Genomic DNA, 20,858 nt, shown 5'->3' on the forward strand with positions numbered 1-20,858 from the left:
GGACCTCATGTGGGCCGAATCTCGAGTCAGGCCTTGAGTGGGTCTTAAGGGCCGATGGGTTTTGTCACGGGCCGGGCCAGACCGAGATTTAAAATGATGATCCAAACCTTGGTCTAGGGTCTCAAGTTAGGCTCGAACCGCGAGTTATTTTTTCATTCCCAAACGGTGAGATTCGCTTGACTAAAAAATAAATTTCCCGCCTGAAGAAATTTCAACACTGAGCACCTTTGCTTTCCATTTTTTCTTTTCTTTTTCTCAGTTATCTCTTTTCATTCCTCATCTCTTTCCTCTTTTATTTTTATTTTCTACACAACAGTTATGATTTCATGTTTGTGTAATTTTAAATAAGTTTACTATAGTAATTTTTGTTTTTTTTAGAACATGGGAATAATATATTGATAAAGTATCAAGAGTACATAAATAAGATCCCAAAGGGTCAGCCCAACCAAATAACAAAAGAAAACAAACAACAACAACACTAAAAAACAAATCTGCCAAAAAAACAGTTACGATCAAAAGAAAATCATCGATTTTCTCAAAGAGGTGGTTTGGAAGAAAGCCCACCATCCCTGTATTTTTGGACACACGTAGGACAAAAATATACATTACACACATATATTTTTTAATTTCTTTACATTTGCCCTGCGGAATTTCATTTTTTAATTAATAAACCTGTTGTAAATTTGGAAATAAATGTTTTTAAAAATTTTAAATTATATAAGATTAAAATTATATTTGAAATTTTCTTTTGAAGATTTTTAAATTTCAAATTATATATGGTTTATGTCAAATATAAATTTATTTTTTGACTTTCTATAGTAAGATTTTTAAATTTCAAAATTATAAATATTTAGATGTACTAATACTTCTATATTGTGTGTATTTCTTAACATTTAATTTTTTTTTTGAAAAAAAACAAAAATTTAGATTAATATTTTAATGTTTATAGAGCTTTTTAAACAAAAAGTACATTTGTTTTAATATATAGTACTAGGGTATGCCAGTGCCTGAAAGCACGGTGAACATTAATTGAATATAAAATTATTGGGTTAAAATGTAATTTATTTAATTTGTTGGGAAAAAAAATTTGAGGTGAAAATATAAATAGATGATCCGTATGGTTTTGAATTTTCAAATGAATTTTATAATTAGATTTTTGAAAAGAGTTTGGAGTATTGTAGTATGATGACACAAATGCAAACAAAGATCATATCACCAAATATTTACTATTGTAGTATTTTTGTTTATGTAACCCACTTGCAATTTGTAATATAAAATAAGCATTTTATTATCCTAACCAATAACAGTACCCAAATAAATTTCTATATCCACATTTTTTTAGATAGTGAGTTTTGGTTGAAGTAAAGAAGAGAGATCTCAAAACCATAGTTTTGCATCAATTTTAATGTAATGGTTAAAATCTACCAATTTTTATGGTTTGGTGGTCAGTTTATTGTGCAGAAAATTAAATAAATGAAAAATAAATAAATTGTATGCTGCTTGGTGAATAAATCAATTTGAACATAAATTTTCCAAATTTATAGGTAAACAAAATAGTGAAAGTTAAACACATAATTGCTACGTAAAATTCAAGCACAATAAAAGCATAAGATTTTAAACAAACAACAAAAGGTAAATCCCACAACACAGAAACATCTATATAAAAATCAGACGAAATACGCCAGCCAACGCCATGCAATAGAAAAAAATAAACAACAAATTAAGCATACCAGCCAATGCTCTGCAATACAAAAAAAATGCCAAATAACAAATTAAGCACACCAGCTAGTGCTCTACAATACAAAAAAAAAATGTCAAATAACAAATTAAGCTCACCAGCCAATGTTCTGTAATTCAAAAAGAAAATGCAACACCCTTTCTGATAAAAAGATAACCAAATAAAAATATGATTAGTTTTGTTTAACCTAATTCAAGAGCATATTAGGAAGAAAAAACAAAAAAACATATATCACCTAGTGTGTTACATTTACAAAAACAAACTCATAGCATAAATCAATAACTTAGTTATAAATTTCACATAGATAAAAGGCTTTACAAAACTATTGTAAGTAATAAATTTCACATCGATCGGAAACTTTACAAAATATGGATCGTAGCTAGTATATGTACGCTTTTCACAAAAATAAATATGAGATTCAAACTTGTTCTTTCTTAGAAATCCTAGGAGCACCTCATCACTTTGCAAAAAGTCCTCGTATCAACTTGTATGTATCTCCAGTGAGGAGCATGCACGACAATCTATTAATTTATGAAAATAAAAAAAGTTAGTATATTAGCAAAAGAAAATTTATATATATATCAAAACACTTTCAAATTGAAATTACCTTGTTACATCCCTATCGAAGCAATCTAGTTGTATTTATATTTTTTAACCCAATCCTACAAAAGTCGACACATATAGTAAAATATTTTAAAAATAACAATTTGTAATCAATAGAAACAAATTTATCAATAAATAAATTGTACCTTTTGACAAAAGTGGTTTGATTCATAAGTAACACTATAACAAAATTTCAGGATAAACAATGTTTGTAGTAGAATCTGGCTCATCATTGGGAAGGAGGACACTTATACGATCAAAGGATGTGCATCTAGATAGGCCCACATACAATTGCCCATGACTAAATACTGGTGTGCGCAAATCAACTCCAACAAATTTCACAGATTGCCCTTTAGATTTATTAATGGTCAGGGCATATGCCAATCGAACTGGAAATTGACGTCTTGTCATTCGAAAAGGCATTTCTAAAGAAGACGGTGTCAAGGATATCCTTGGTATGAATACTAAATTGCCACATTTTTCTCCAGTTAAAATTTGAGCTTCAATTATGCGAGTATTGCATCTAGAAACCATTAATCTTGTGCCATTGCATAGTCCATCTTTTGGTGCAATATTTCTTAACAACATTATAGGACAACCTACTTTTAACTCTACCTTTAAAGTCGGTAGCCCAGGAGGATCTAATGAATTTAAATATTCATTAGGATATCTAGTTATTATAGTACGATCAATTTCAGACATCTTGTCTACTGCCAAATAAGTATGTGTGTTGCCGGGAAAAATATTCAATGCTGCAGTATTGATAGCACTGACATCATCATTCTGTGCAGAAAGAATTGTACGTTCAGTTAAAAATGTTGCAGTCGATGTCATTGCCACATCCAGTTGCGGATAAACTACTGAGATTATGTCTTTTAGATCTTGGCATTTGTGTATTGTTGATGGAAGTTTAACAATTTCCTGAGGATTGTTCCCAATCTATTTATAAAAATAAATAAATAAAATAGTAAGTAAAATCAATTAAAGTACATAAACGTAAATATATTTCGTTAATTTAAAAGAACCATATAATAGAGAAAAAGTTTGAAAAAATATTATCTCCATCAAGAATTTTGCAAAGTTAGCATTTTCAAGATTTGCATGATTCAAGCGCATGTTCAAATTTAAAGACAGAACCTGTAAATCCTTCCATAGAAAAGAGTGTCTTAATGATGCATTCATAATTTGCTCACGGACTCCTTTGGTTATAACTGGTAAGATTTGTCGAAAATCTCCACCAAGAGCAACAGTGATACCCCCAAATGGCTTTTCACTATCACAAGTGTCCCGAAGTGTGCGATCAACACAATGTCTATGCTGCATAGGAACTTCATCCCAGATTATAAGTTTTGTTTCTCTAAACAATTCTACTTGTAATGATTGCTTGCTAAATCCACAAATTGAATTTTCCAATACATCCAACGGAATGGAAAAAGTTGAATGAGCAGTACGACCTCCTACCAATAACAATGATGCAATTCCAGATAAAGCCACAGTAATAACAATATGGCCAAGGCTGCGACACTTTAATGTAATCGCATTGTACAAAAACGTTTTCCCTGTTCCAGCACCTCCATTCAAAAAGAAAATAGTTCCTTTATTTTCAAAGACTGAGGAAGTGATTGCATCATAAGCTGTTCGTTGATCATTGTTGAGGCGATCAATAATAATTTCTGCATCTGCCTGTTGTGCCTCATTATGCAGTTGTTGATGTTCGAATATTAACCTGTTACCAACTACTGCACTCCAATTTGTAGAAGGTTGTGGCATTGGCGGGAAGTCAATTAAACTTTTTCTTGATTCTTGGAGCATTTGATTCAAAAGATATAGACCATAGTCTTCAATTTGAGCCTCAGTTGGTTCAGAAATGGCAAACAATGTTCGAATCTTATGTGCAAGATCATCACATATATGCATTGAAAATTGATTCCATAACGCATATGGTTGCAGTGGAGAGCACTGAGTAAGAATAATAGTAAACAATCTCTTTAATTGATAACCAGTTTTCATAATTGCAGCCTCTTTAAGGCATTGTATCCATTCTTCATCATCTTCTAAAAGTCCTCTTGCAACACATGTTGATTTAAATGTATCATGCAAAACATTGTTGACCGTGCGTAAACATTAAAACGATTTTGGTCCTTTGACAACAGTTAATAGCAAACGCAAACAAAATCTCTCCCCACAATTAGGGCTAGCAAAGTACATTCTACCGATTGCATAGCCCTGCTGCCTTGGTTTCCATCTCTTTTCTGAATTAAGCTAAACAAAATGTTGTGGAAATTCTTGGTAAGTGAATGGACATTCATCTTCCATAGAAGCGCAACATGCAAAAAAACCAGTAAGAGTTGACATTTGTTGGCCAGCTCTAGAAACAATTGCTTCTAATGATTCATCAGGATTAAAAAGAACGCGGCACATTCCAGGTAAATGAAGTGCTAAGCGTACAACTGTTGATATCTCTGCATGCAATGGATAACCAAATATTCGCCAAGCAGCTTCTAGAGGTCCAATATATCTCGCATCGAGATATTGTTGGATCTCATTTATCAATCCCAACACTATCGTTGTACGATCATAACCCTTATAAATGTACTTGTGTATGTACTTGACGCATCACATTCCGGCACAAACTTCCACATTTATGTGACAGTTGAAACGTTTAGAAAGGTATGCATTGTATGGTACGATGTCTTTGTTATCAACTTCTTTTCCCCTCACAATATGAGCTTGACCATTATTGCGACGACGATAGATAGGATATCCATCTTGATCCATAGTAGTTGTTTCTGCGAACGCTCGAGGGTATTTCTTAGTGCATTTATCATTTTCCATACATGGTGCTTGTGGATTTCGAGCACCACATGGTCCATGTACCATACAACACTTGATAGTTTCAAAAAGCATAGGTTCATCTTTTGGATCTGAAAATTCTGCACAAACCAATTTGTCTACTTGAGCACATGTCCGAATTTTGTCTGGACCCTTAAGAAATAGAAGTGCATGCATATGAGGAAGGCCTTGCTTTTGGAATTCAATTGTAAAAGCATGCGCAACTTTATTACCAAACACTTGGTTTGTTTCTATCTCCTTCATCAAGCACTTTCTCTTTAACTAAAAAACACGGGCAATTAAATCAGGACGATCAAAAGGCTTTTGGTGCGGTAATAATGCCGAAGTAATTTCTGGCCAATTAGGATTTGCAATCATGGTGAGAAAAATGTCTGGATGTTGGTTGTATCGTGTGATAGCCATTGAGTCTTGAAAGATTTCAAACATGTGTCTAGGACCTCCAGCAAATGAAGATGGCAAATCAAACCTTTGACCAATTTGATTGGGTTGAAGGTCATTTGGATCAATATTTGTCAAATCTTGGTAAAATTTAGCACGGATCTTCCCTTGATTAAGCTTGTAGAAAGTCAACATATTTTGTTCAGTTGCGGCCCAAGCATCAACCAAAAACTCTTGGAATAATTTTCCAGCTATCAAAATTGTTGAATACTCTGTGGGTCGTTCAAACAAACAATAACTATAAAAACCCATTTGAGTAAGCCGATCAGTTGAAGGCCGATCACGTTCAACATCCCAAGTTCCCATCCAAGCTCACCATGTGGAAATAATAAAACATAATGTAATGGCAAATATGCTGGGTGACATTCATTGATTTGCATTAGCTCATTATTTCCATGTAGATGTAAGATAACATCTCTTATTCCATTAACCTTGGTTCTATCACCTGGCATTACAACTGCAATCTCATCTGTAGTTGGTAGGTCATACCGTTGTCGATCTGTCGATGAACTGTAGTGGATGAGCCTGACTGTGTTTAATTCTTCAAATACATACTCCTACTATTACCATCTATTTTAATTTACACAGAACCAATATTTGTAGGCCTACTCTTACAACTCTTTCCCTTCAAGAGGATCTATGTATTAATGAGGAATTAGAGGATATGCCTATGAGTCCAATGGTTGGTACTCGAGCACATATAAATTCATGTCGTCATTCTCTTGGCAAGATGAATGTATTATGTTCTTTCTGTTCAGCATTACATTGGATGGATGAAAAATTAGTAAAATCATCTCCAAACTGTCCTCTATTCGGAACATGTTGTTCAAAAGGGAAGGTTAAGCTTCCTCTGCTTATTACACCCCCTTCACTTCTTCAAGCATTATATGATGGGAATGATGATAAATCAAAATCGTTTCGACGTTATACTCGAGTGTACAATGCAACCAATGCTTTTATAAGTCTTGGTGCTACATTAGATCCAAGAGTACTTACTGGAAGAGGCCCTACATCATTCACTATCCATAGAGAATTGCAACATTGAATAGGATCACTACTATCACAATCAGGGCAAGATGCAGCTTATGCGCAATTGTACATTTATGACCCTGATTCAGCTTTAGAACTTCGTAATCGTAGAAATCCTCAATTAAGAAGAGATGTTCTAAAAACTATTCAAGATAGTTTATTACAGGTTTATGCATTCGTTACTACATTTCGCCAGTTTCATGCAATTTTGAATCAATTAGCCTTGACAGGACGAAATTTCGCCAGGCTCATCCACTACAGTTCATCGACAGATCGACGACGGTATGACCTACCAACTACAGATGAGATTGCAGTTGTAATACCAGGTGATGAAACCAAGGTTAGTGGAATGAGAGATGTTATCTTACATCTACATGGAAATAATGAGCTAATGCAAATCAATGAATGTCACCCAGCATATTTGCCATTACATTATGTTTTATTATTTCCACATGGTGAGCTTGGATGGGAACCTGGGATGTTGAACGTGATCGGCCTTCAACTGATCGGCTTACTCAAATGGGTTTTTATAGTTATCGTTAGTTTGAACGACTCACAGAGTATTCAACAATTTTGAGAGCTGAAAAATTATTCCAAGAGTTTTTGGTTAATGCTTGGGCCGCAACTGAACAAAATAGGTTGACTTACTACAAGCTTAATCAAGGGAAGATCCGTGTTGAACTTTACCAAGATTTGACAGATATTGATCCAAATGACCTTCAACCCAATCAAATTGGTCAAAGGTTTGTTTTGCCATCTTCATTTGCTGGAGGTCCTAGACACATGTTTGAAATCTTTCAAGACTCAATGGCTATCACACGATACAACCAACATCCAGACATTTTTCTCACCATGACTGTAAATCCTAATTGACCAGAAATTACTTCGGCATTATTACCGCACCAAAAGCCTATTGATCGTCCTGATTTAATTGCCCGTGTTTTTGAGTTAAAGAGAAAGTGCTTGATGAAGGAGATAGAAACAAACCAAGTGTTTGGTAATAAAGTTGCGCATGCTTTTACAATTGAATTCCAAAAGCGAGGCCTTCCTCATATGCATGCACTTCTATTTCTTAAGGGTCCAGACAAAATTCGGACATGTGCTCAAGTAGACAAATTGGTTTGTGCAGAATTTTCAGATCCAAAAGATGAACCTATGCTTTTTGAAACTATCAAGTGTTGTATGGTAGATGGACCATGTGGTGCTCGAAATCCACAAGCACCATGTATGGAAAATGATAAATGCACTAAGAAATACCCTCGAGCGTTCGCAGAAACAACTACTATGGATCAAGATGGATATCCTATCTATCGTCGTCGCAATAATGGTCAAGCTCATATTGTGAGGGGAAAAGAAGTTGATAACAAAGACATCGTACCATACAATGCATATCTTTCTAAACGTTTCAATTGTCACATAAATGTGGAAGTTTGTGCCGGAATGAGATGCGTCAAGTATATACACAAGTACATTTATAAGGGTTATGATCGTACAACGATGGTGTTGGGACTGATAAATGAGATCCAACAATATCTCGATGCGAGATATATTGAACCTCTAGAAGCTGCTTGGTGAATATTTGGTTATCCATTGCATGCAGAGATATCAACAGTTGTACGCTTAGCACTTCATTTACCTGGAATGCACTGCGTTCTTTTTAATCCTGATGAATCATTAGAAGCAATTGTTTCGAGTGCTGGCCAACAAATGTCAACTCTTACTGGTTTTTTTGCATGTTGCGCTTCTATGGAAGATGAATGTCCATTCACTTACCAAGAATTTCTACAACATTTTGTTTGGCTTAATTCAGAAAAGAGATGGAAACCAAGGCAACAGGGCTATGCAATCGGTAGAATATACTTTGCTAGCCCTAATTGTGGGGAGAGATTTTATTTGCGTTTGCTATTAACTGTTGTCAAAGGACCAAAATCGTTCTAATGTTTACGCACGGTCAACAATGTTTTGCATGATACATTTAAATCAGCATGTGTTGCAAGAGGACTTTTAGAAGATGATGAAGAATGGATACAATGCCTTAAAGAGGCTGCAATTATGAAAACTGGTTATCAATTAAGGAGATTGTTTACTATTATTCTTACTCAGTGCTCTCCACTGCAACCATATGCGTTATGGAATCAATTTTCAATGCATATATGTGATGATTTTGTACATAAGATTCGAACATTGTTTGCCATTTCTGAACCAACTGAGGCTCAAATTGAAGACTACGGTCTATATCTTTTGAATCAAATGCTCCAAGAATCAGGAAAAAGTTTAATTGACTTCCCGCTAATGCCATAACCTTCTACAAATTGGAGTGCAGTAGTTGGTAACAGGTTAATATTCGAACATCAACAACTGCATAATGAGGCACAACAGGCAGATGTAGAAATTATTATTGATCGCCTCAACAATGATCAACGAACAGCTTATGATGCAATCACTTCCTCAGTCTTTGAAAATAAAGGAACTATTTTCTTTTTGAATGGAGGTGCTGGAACAGGGAAAACGTTTTTGTACAATGCGATTGCATTAAAGTGTTGTAGCCTTGGCCATATTGTTACTACTGTGGCTTCATCTGAAATTGCATCATTGTTATTGGTAGGAGGTCGTACTACTCATTTAACTTTTTCCATTCCGTTGGATGTATTGGAAAATTCAATTTGTGGATTTAGCAAGCAATCATTACAAGTAGAATTGTTTAGAGAAACAAAACTTATAATCTGGGATGAAGTTCCTATGCAGCATAGACATTGTGTTGAGGCAGTTGATCGCACACTTTGGGACACTTATGATAGTGAAAATCCATTTGGGGGTATCACTGTTGTTCTTGGTGGAGATTTTCGACAAATCTTACCAGTTATAACCAAAGGAGTCCGTGAGCAAATTGTGAATGCATCATTAAGACACTCTTTTCTATGGAAGGATATACATGTTCTGTCTTTAAATTTGAACATGCGCTTGAATCATGCAAATCTTGAAAATGCTAACTTTGCAAAATTCTTGATGGAGGTAATATTTCTTCAAACTTTTTCTTTATTATATGGTTCTTTTAAATTGACGAATAATATTTACGTTTATGTACTTTAATTGATTTTACTTACTATTTTATTTATTTATTTTTATAAATAGATTGGGACCAATCCTCAGGAAATTGTTAAACTTCCATCAACAATACACAAATGCCAAGATCTAAAAGACATAATCTTAGTAGTTTATCCGAAACTGGATGTGGCAATGACATCGACTGCAACGTTTTTAACTGAACGTACAATTCTTTCTGCACAGAATGATAATGTCAGTGCTATCAATACTGCAGCATTGAATATTTTTCCCGGCAACACACATACTAATTTGGCAGTAGACAAGATGTCTGAAGATGATGAAATTGATCGTACTATAATAAATAGATATCCTAATGAATATTTAAATTCATTAGATCCTTCTGGGCTACTGGCTTTTAAGGTAGAGTTGAAAGTGGGTTGTCCTATAATGTTGTTAAGAAATATTGCACCAAAAGATGGACTGTGCAATGGCACAAGATTGATGGTTTCTAGATGCAATACTCGCATAATTGAAGCTCAAATTTTAACTGGAGAAAAATGTGGCAATTTGGTATTCATACCAAGGATATCCTTGACACCGTCTTCTTCAAAAATGCCTTTTCGAATGACAAGACGTCAATTTCCAGTTCGATTGACATATGCCCTGACCATTAATAAATCTAAAGGGCAATCTGTGAAATTTGTTGGAGTTGATTTGCGCACACCAGTATTTAGTCATGGGCAATTGTATGTGGCCCTATCTAGATGCACATCCTTTGATCGTATAAGTGTCCTCCTTCCCAATGATGAGTCAGATTCTACTACAAACATTGTTTATCCTGAAATTTTGTTATAGTGTTACTTATGGATCAAACCACTTTTGTCAAAAGGTACAATTTATTTATTGATAAATTTGTTTCTATTGATTACAAATTGTTATTTTTAAAATATTTTACTATATGTGTCGACTTTTGTAGGATTGGGTTAAAAAATATATGGAGCTCAAAAATATAAATACAACTAGATTGCTTCGATGGGGATGTAACAAGGTAATTTCAATTTGAAAGTGTTTTGATATATATATAAATTTTCTTTTGCAAATATACTAACTTTTTTTATTTTCATAAATTAATAAATTGTCGTGCATGCTCCTCACTGGAGATACATATAAGTTGATACGAGGACTTTTTGGAAAGTGATGAGGGCCTCCTAGGATTTCTAAGAAAGAACAAGTTTGAATCTCATATTTATTTTTGTGAAAAGCGTACATATGCTAGCTACGATCCATATTTTGTAAAGTTTCCGATCGATGTGAAATTCATTACTTATAATAGTTTTGTAAAGCCTTTTATCTATGTGAAATTTATAACTAAGTTTAGATGTATGTTAGATAATTTTCATTTGAATTATTGATTTATGCTATGAGTTTGTTTTTGTAAATGTAACACACTAGGTGATATATATTTTTTTATTTTTTTGTTTTTTCTTCCTAATATGCTCTTGAATTAGGTTAAACAAAACTAATCATATTTTTATTTGGTTATCTTTTTATCAGGAAGGGTGTTGCATTTTCTTTTTGTATTACAGAACATTGGCTGGTGTGCTTAATTTATTATTTGACATTTTTTTTTGTATTGCAGAGCACTGGCTGGTGTGCTTAATTTGTTATTTGGCATTTTTTTTGTATTGCAGAGCATTGGCTGGTGTGCTTAATTTGTTGTTTATTTTTTTCTATTGCATAGCGTTGGCTGGCGTATTTCGTCTGATTTTTATATAGATGTTTCTGTGTTGTGGGATTTACCTTTTGTTGTTTGTTTAAAATCTTATGCTTTTATTGTGCTTGAATTTTACGTAGCAATTATGTGTTTAACTTTCACTATTTCGTTTACCTATAAATTTGAAAAATTTATGTTCAAATTGATTTATTCACCAAGCAGCATCCAATTTATTTATTTTTCATTTATTTAATTTTCTGCACAATAAACTGACCACCAAACCATAAAAAATGGTAGATTTTAACCATTACATTAAAATTGATGCAAAACTATGGCTTTGAGATCTCTCTTCTTTACTTCAACCAAAACTCACTATCTAAAAAAATGTGGATATAGAAATTTATTTGGATACTGTTATTGGTTAGGATAATAAAATGCTTATTTTCTATTACAAATTGCAAGTGGGTTACATAAACAAAAATACTACAATAGTAAATATTTGGTGATATGATCTTTGTTTGCATTTGTGTCATCATACTACAATACTCCGAACTCTTTTCAAAAATCTAATTATAAAATTCATTTGAAAATTCAAAACCATACGGATCATCTATTTATATTTTCACCTCAAATTTTTTTTCCCAACAAATTAAATAAATTACATTTTAACCCAATAATTTTATATTCAATTAATGGTCACCGTGCCTTTAGGCACAGGCATACCCTAGTACTATGTATGTAGAAAGTTTTTAAAAAATTTATAAATAAGAATATACGGTGTATACGATGTTTTGATTAAAAAAAAAATTATATAATTAAATTGGGCCTACCTCTTGAACACGGATGACATTAAGGTCACGCTCATCACGGATAACAATATTAACATTTCTTTCTTGAAGAAATTGGACCTAAAAATACAAAAGAATTAGAGGTAAAAAAAAATAAAAAAATTATACATGTAAGAAAATGAGTAAAAGGAATCAGTATTACAATTTGACGTAGGTCTTCATCCATTTGTAAATTATAAGAAAAGAGAATTTTGTTATAAGGAATTAGATAAAAAAATTATGAAAAGAAAAGAAAATTGACTTTTGCTTATAAGAAAAATGTTTTTTTTTTCAAATAAATAAAAAAGAAAACAACTTACGTGACCAAAAATAGTAATGTTGTTCATAATTAGCGGTTGAAGGTCAATGGTGTCTCAGCCTGAAAGTGTTTGGTTATGTAAATTTGACAAAAATAACTGTACGAGGCAAAATGAGATTTAATAATTGTCATAAAGAAAAATTAATCGCTATAAAATTAACAACCTCCTAACATATTTTAGTTAACAACCTAATTTAAGAAGTTCGTTTGTGCATGAATATCACAGATAGAGAAATTGACCTACTACAGGATAGAAGAAAAATTATAATTTTTTTACGTCTTCAATATACGTTAAAAAGGATAGAAGAAAAATTAAATACTCTCATAGAAATATTCATAATTTTTCTCTATTGACCAAAACGTAGAACTATAGCAATACATGATTTTGTGGTTGATTCTATATAGCAACTTTGCACTGACAAAGGTTAATTCTTATGGATTGTATTGCCCATTTTTCCTACTAACAACTAAGTAAATTATAAAAAAAATATAAATTATACTAATGAATAAAATTTTAGCAAAACTTAATTACAGAAATTTAATTACTAAATTTGCATTTTAAAATGTGAAAAAAATATAATAAAAAACTACAATAAAAATTTATAAAATGGCTCACCACACTGTAACTGGAAAATTACAAATACCTTTTGTATTATCTGTATAATTGCAAATGCCTTTTTCAAAAAAATATACTACACAATAGCATATTTACTCCAAGGAGTAATATTCTCATAAAAATCATTAAAAAGTTATTAAAACAAATTTTTAAAATAAGTTTAAGTTTTTTCAAAAGTCCTGATAAACATCTAAAAAGTCTTTTTTTTGTTTGAAAAATTCCATAAATAAAATTGAAATAGCAAAATAAACTGGACTCTTTTTAAAGAGAGAGAAGCCTAAACATTTTAAAATAGCAGTTTAATAAAAAACTCATTTTTTTGAATTTTTTTTTACAGAGAGTCTCAACCCATAAGATGAAGTAAAAATGATTCTTAACATAAAATCCATTTTTCCTTAACCCACAATTGATTATTAAAGAAAAAAAACACAATACAGAATTTTATTTTGTATTTTGACACATTTGATAAAATTTTAAAACCTAAATCCAGAACTTTAGCTTGTTTGATCAGTTTGATCAATTTTAGCTTATTTTAAAATCGCAGTTCAATAAAAAATCAAATTAAAAACAATTCACTAAAAGCAAAAAAAAATAAGGGTCATCAAATAAAAAAGATTAACTTTTTAATGTTCCTTTTTCCTTTCAATCAACAAATTCCCTTCAAATCCTAAATCCAAATATAGCCTAAGAGATGGAAAAAAAAAAAAGACCTATCATATTAAAAAATTAAACTGTAACAAAATCTTTGTAATAAATAAATAAATAAAGAATAGTTATTCAGGCCCAAAAGTTGAACATACTTTAATGAATCAAGAATCAACCAAAAGTTATTCAGGCCCAAAAGTTAGACCTACTTTAATAAATAAAGAATAGTTATTTAGGCCTAGTGATATGTCAAGAATCAACTAATCATCTTCTTGACACATCACTGGGTCTATAAAGTGGGTATAAAAAATGAACTTGTATATCATTATTAAAAAAAAAAGAAGACATAAGCATTCACGTAATTCATCATACATTCTAACTATTAAAAAAAAAAACATAAATATTCTCTAGAAATTTAACAGTTATATACCACGATACATAACTATACATACTATATTAGACTTCTTTCTAAACCAAACATTATTTTCATCGTGCCTTCAGGCATGGGCATATCCTAGTACACACTATATTAGACTTCTTTCTAAACCAAACATTAAAAGCTTAATGTGTAATCTAATTATTGAAAATTCTAAGACCAGACATGAAAATTCCAGAGTATTAAAGAAATCTGAGAGAGTTCATTCATTAATCCAGAACATTCATTAACCCACTGCAATTCGAAAAAGAAAGCGAGGAACTAATAAAGAATTGCAAGGGAGAGACTTCCTAACCTGAGTATCTGTTTGAGAAGCAAAATTAAAGAAATCTGAGACAGAAGAATAAAAAGAAAAACACAATTAGTAAGAGCACTCCTCAACACTAAAAATGTACACGAATCTATTTTCATGTTTGATGAATAAGAATATGACCATTGATGATTAATGAGAACCTCAACCCATTTGACTAAGATGAAATAAAAATAATTACTGACATGAAATATAACTGTAAGAAGGCAGAATGAGGTTTAATAATTGCCATAAAGAAAAATTAATCGACACATAATTAATAACCTCATAACATATTTTAGTTAACAACCTATTTTAAGAAGTTCATCATTGCATGAATATCACAAATGAGGAAATTGAACTACTACAGGATAGAAGATAAATTATAATTTTTTAATGTCTTTAATATACATTAAAAATGATAGAAGAAAAATTAAATATTGTCATAGAAATCTTCATCATTTTTCTCTATTGGCCAAAATGTAGAACTATCGCAATAAATGATTTTGTGGTTGATTCTATATAGTTATTTTGCATTGACAACAGTTAAATTCTTATGGATTGTATTGCCCACTTTTCGTACTAACAACTAAACAATTTCCTTTTTCCTTCATCTTCTTAGATACCAAACAACAATGTATAAGATTCAAACTTCCTTTTCCTCTCTCTCTCTCTCTCTCAACAATCAACAACCAAACTAAGACAGAGAGAGAGAGAATCCAAAAAAAAAATAAAGTGGGTATGAAAAATGAGCTTGTATATCATTATTAAAAAAAAGAAAAGAAATAAGTATTCACATAATTCATCATACATTCCTATTATTTAAATAAAAAAATAAAAAAAAGACACATAAGTATTCTCTAAAAATTGAACAACTATATACCAAGATACATAACTATACGCACTATATTAGATTTTTTTTTTTTTTAAACCAAACATGAAAAGCTTAATGTTTAATATAATTATTGGAAATTCCAAGACCAAACATGAAAATTCCAAAGCATTAAAGAAATCTAATAGAGTTCATTAATTAACCCACTACAATTCAAGAAAGAAAGTAGGGAACTAACAAAGAATTGCAAGGGAAAGACCTCCCAACCTAAGTATCTGTTTGAGAATCAAAACTAAAGAAATATGAGACAAAAGGATAAAAAAAAAAAAAAAAAACACAATTAGTAAGAGCACTCCTCAAATGTATACGAATCTATTTTTATGTTTGATGAGTAAGAATATGACCATTGATGATTAATGAGAACCTCAACCCATTTGATTAAGATGAAATAAAAATGATTGTTGACATGAAATATAACTGTAAGAAAGCAGAATGAGATTTAATAATTGCCATAAAGAAAAATTAATTGACACAGAATGAACAACCTTATAACATATTTTAGTTAACAACCTACTTTAAGAAGTTCGTATGTGCATGAATATCACAGATGAAGAAATTGAACTACTACATGATTGAAGGCAAATTATAATTTTTTTATGTCTTCAATATACATTAAAAAGGATAGAAGAAAATTTGAATATTATCATAGAAATCTTCATCATTTTTCTCTATTGGCCAAAATGTAGAACTATTGCAATACATGATTTTGCGGTTGATTCTATATAGTAATTTTGCATTGACAACAGTTAAATTCTTATGGATTGTATTGCCCACTTTTTGTACTAAGAACTAATGTATACCACACCAAAAACAAAAAAACAAAAAAAGGTAAATTATAAAAAAATATAAATTATACTACTTATGAATAAAATTTTAGCAAAACTTCAATATAGAAATTTAATTACTAATTTTGCATTTTAAAATGTGAAAAAAAAATAAGTAAAAAACTACAATAAAAATTGATAAAAAGTTTCACCACACTATAACTGGATAATTACAAATATCTTTTGTCTTATCTATATAATTACAAATGCCTTTTTCAATACTCATAAAAATTATGCTACACAGTAGCTTATTTACTCCCATGAGTACTACACAGTAGCTTATTTAATCAAAAATATCTTTCATTAACCAATTTTTCAATACTTTCCATTCAAAAGTTCTATTTATTTATTTATTTTTAATTATATGTTTTATAAGCAATGAAACGGTGAAGAAAGTTAAAACTTTCAATTTCATTTTCCTTCATTTTTCTCACATACCAAACAACAATGTATAAGATTCAAACTTCATTTTCCTCTTTCTCTCAACAATCAACTGCCAAACTTAAGAGAGAGAGAGAGAAAAAAAAAATCTAAAAAAACAGAGATCGAAGTACTAACCAGAGCATCGAGAAACAATCTGCAAGTAAGAACAAAACACAATTAGAAATCAAACAAAAAATTGAAAAAGAACAAAAAAAAAATTCACAAAAATAAAAAATTCTAACAAACCATCATTTTGTCAACCCATATTTGGTGAGTAAAAATATGACTATTGATAATTATGACCATTGATAATTAAAGAGAGTCTCAACACATTTAACTAAGATGAAATAAAAATGATTCTTAACATAAAATTCATTTTTCCTTAACCCCCATTTGAGAGAGAGAGAGAGAGAGAGAGAGAGAGAGAGAGAAAAAAGTGGGTGTTGAAGCCCAATTGATTATTAAAGAAAAAAACACAATACAGAATTTCATTTTGTATTTTGAGACATTTGAGACAATTGATAAAAATTTTAAAATTCTGACAAACTGTCATTTTGTCAACCCATATTTGGTGAGTAAAAATATAACTATTAATAATTAAATAAAGTCTCAACTCATTTAACTAAGATAAAATAAAAATGATTCTTAATTTGAAATCCATTTTTCCTTAACCCCCATTTGATAGAGAGAGAGAAGTGGGTGTTGAAACCCAATTGATTATTAAACAAAAAAACACAATACAGAATTTCATTTTGTATTTTGAGACATTTGATAAAAATTGTAAAATGTTCAACATTTTTGTTTTTGCTATTAAAGCTCATCCTCAACAGCAGCATTTAATAGATTATATGAATTATTATCACCAAAAACAGGGTGCAAACTAAATGGGCTTTGGATTATGCAACAAAATAAAACAGGGTGCAAACAGCCTTATAATGCAACAAAATCAAAATCCATCATATTTTTAACCCATTTCAATATTCACAAAAATAGAAAGACACCCTATAATGTTTCAATTTCAGTGTGGTCCGAATATAATTGTCATTGGTAGGGTTCAATGAGATTTTTGCTTCAGAATTTTTTTTTACAGAGAGTCTCAAGCCATAAGATGAAATAAAAATGATCCTTAACATGAAATCCATTTTTCCTTAACCCCCAATTGATTATTAAAGAAAAAAAACACAATACAGAATTTTATTTTGTATTTTGAGACATTTGATAAAATTTTAAAACCTAAATCCAAAACTTTAGCTTGTTTGATCAGTTCGATCAATTTTAGCTTATTTTAAAACACAATACACAATACAGAATTTTTTTTTTGGTTTTTTTTTTGAAGGGTTTTTATGTTTATCCTAAAACCTAAATCCTAATAAATAAAAAAAAAAAAATCAAACCAACATAGCCCAACAAATAAAATAAAATAAAATAAAACAAACCAACATAGCCAAAGAAATAGGAAAAAAAAAAAAAAAAAAAACAGCAACAGCAATTTAGCCTATGTGGTATGATAAGATTAGTGAGTTGGGTTAGATTGATTGAGTAATAAAATTGACTGATCAGTTACGCTGCTGGTTAAAATTTGTTAATTCTATATAGTTTCTAAACCCACCCGTACACATAACCAAAAAAAAAAAAAAAGATTACAACAACCCAACAAATAAATAAATAAATAAAAAAACAACCAAACTAACACAACCCAACAAATAAATAATAAAATAATAATAAAAACAACCAAACCAACACAGTTTCAAAGAAAAAGAAAAAGAAAAAGAAAAAAAAAAAAACCAATTTCGAGCCACATTCGAGGCCTCAATCTTTTTCCATAAACAAAATAGGGTGCAAACCCCTCTTGTTGGCACCAGATCTTTTTGCTATAAATAAAACAGGGTGCAAACAGGGTCCCACTTGGTGAATCAAACTTATAAAATGTAGCTTGTTTGATCAATTTTTTTTTTCTTTTTTGGGTTTGTTTTTGTGATATTGTTTGATCGAGTTGAGAACACTCCAAAGATCCAAAAATAAAGCCACAATCACCAACCCCATCTATAGAACAGAGCCCCTCAAGATTTCTTAAAAATTAATAACAAAGTCAGATATTGAAAAAAGCTCCAAACAATCTCCATCCCTCAATCACAAACAAAGCTTGACCTTGTCTCATAATCTTAGTACAAAACACAAATCAAGAGATTAAACAATCTTAAAAAAACCTAATCCAATCTAATTCAGTACCCAATCTAACCCAATACACACCTACTATTGTTCATGACAGAATAAAACACATTTCAATGAAATCAATGAAGGGTTCAATAAAAGAAAGAGATGAATCCATCTCTTAACATGGGAAAGAGAGGCTGAGTAAGTGAAGAAACACAAACAAATCATCTTGACCCATAAACAAATGTTTTGCTTCAGAATTTTTGCTTCAGTATTAACAAAAATTCTAAAAAATAATAATAAATTTCAGCAACAGTTGTAGTCAATAAAACTTTCATACCAATAAAAAAAAAAAAAAGGCCCTGGACTGCCCATACGGTTGCTTTCTAACTTATTTATTTGTATATAGACAGGAAGTTCCTTTTACAGTCACATCTTTCACTCTTATTTCCTGTGTAAAGCCCCTAATCTTGTAACTGGAATAAAAGATATACACAAACTTAACTCCTAAAGATCAGCTAGAACAATTAAACCATAAACTTTGCAATCCGTGGTTCCACAAAGCAGCAGCACAATGTCCATGCTGTAAAAACACTTATTTCTTAACTTGAATGTCCAAATTTAGGATCAACCTTTCAATATACTTCATACCACGTCTTTCATCATTATCCCCTGCCTAGAACCACCCACACCATCGCTAAATGGACAATGGAGAACATAATAAAATCTATCAATATTGTTAGACAACAATCTATTTTTTTTTTTTTTTATATGTACTCAGCAGCTCAAAACATTTTCCTGGATGTATGGATAAGTATTGGCAGTAATGAGCATTTTTGCTTCAGAAACCTTGCTTGAAACCTTGCTTCAGAGATAAAATAACTTATTCCTAGTGTATGCCCATGGAACTTTTGCTTCAGAATTTTTGAAACAAATACAAACCCTCCGAATGTTTGAGAAACAAATGTTTTTGAAAAAAACAAATGCTTCAGAATTTTTTTTGAAAAAACAAATACATTTTTGCTAACCCTCCGAATCATACATTTTTGCTTCAAAAACAAATACATTTTTGCTTCAGGAAAAAACAAACTGAACGTGGGGATGACGGGATGAGCTTACCTGGTGATGGTGGAGAAGAGAGCTTTCTTCCTTCTTCAAAGCTTTCTCAGAGCTTTGTTCAAATGATACAGATGATACATATGATGTAAAGAAATCTGAACCAAATCTGAACCTGGCAAGTGCAGTGGGTTGGTGAGAGTAGATTGGTAAACAAATCTGAACCATTGAATTTTAGTGATTGATAAATCTAGACCATTGAAACTCTTTTCAATCTCAGCCATTGTTTTTAAATTAGACAAATCTAAACCATTAAAGATAGTTTGTGAGAGATATATTTTTAAGAATAAATCCGAGCCATTACTTTTTAAATTAGATAGATCTAAACCATTAATTTCAAAGATATTTTCAAACTCATCCTTCCATTGTTATATAGATAGGAAAAATGTTTGGGGGTCCTAATTTGAGTACAAAACAACATCAAAATGGCCAAAACGACGTCGTTTTGGCCATTTGAGTCACATTTGAGCCACAAAAATTTGAGCTACCAAACATTTTCCATAGATAGATATATAGATATATTGATTTGTCTTAAAATATGTATGTTTTCAACATGAAAAAGAATTGGTAAATCACAAATAGATAGGACAATTACAAAATAACTGTACAGATGACAATATTTTCTGTTGCAACATCCACTAAAGCATATGAATGAACTTACACTTTATATATACAGGATACTTGCAAATTATTTCTGTATTGTCTCAAAAAATGTGAAGTCTTGTAAATTACTTTATGCAACCAAAGTATTGCAGCAATCTAGATGTAAAATTTCTTTTAAAAAAGACCAGGTTAGAGAGATAAAATAGGAAAGATGCATTTAATCTTTCACTTTAGAAATTGGTGAGAGAGGTTAGGAAAATTTATTTAAAAAGTCAACTTATTATAGAGAGATAG

General features: G+C 31.0%; 1 protein-coding gene across 5 annotated transcripts; it reads right to left on the reverse strand.

The window, feature by feature from the left end:
* Positions 1-883: 883 nt before the first annotated feature.
* LOC114289873 (uncharacterized) lies at positions 884-20,320 on the reverse strand. Of its 5 annotated transcripts, none has more exons than XM_082874708.1 (5): positions 19,965-20,320; positions 16,827-16,845; positions 14,559-14,593; positions 12,251-12,328; positions 884-2,259 (listed from the first exon to the last, which is right to left on the reverse strand). In XM_082874708.1, exons 1-5 carry the CDS (start codon positions 20,127-20,129, stop codon positions 2,182-2,184), a joined length of 375 nt encoding a protein of 124 aa, XP_082730834.1. In that variant the 5' UTR covers positions 20,130-20,320; the 3' UTR covers positions 884-2,181. The 5 variants fall into 5 exon arrangements, 4 of the variants coding, with proteins under 4 accessions (XP_082730834.1, XP_082730835.1, XP_082730836.1 ...); XM_082874710.1 differs by lacking the exon at positions 884-2,259 and adding an exon at positions 7,859-10,544 and having other exon boundaries at positions 19,965-20,319; XM_082874709.1 differs by lacking the exon at positions 16,827-16,845.
* Positions 20,321-20,858: the final 538 nt, after the last annotated feature.

The sequence above is a fragment of the Camellia sinensis genome, chromosome 6 (genome assembly GCF_055761805.1).
Source record: "Camellia sinensis isolate YWXY chromosome 6, ASM5576180v1, whole genome shotgun sequence".
NCBI classification, from domain to species: domain Eukaryota; kingdom Viridiplantae; phylum Streptophyta; class Magnoliopsida; order Ericales; family Theaceae; genus Camellia; species Camellia sinensis.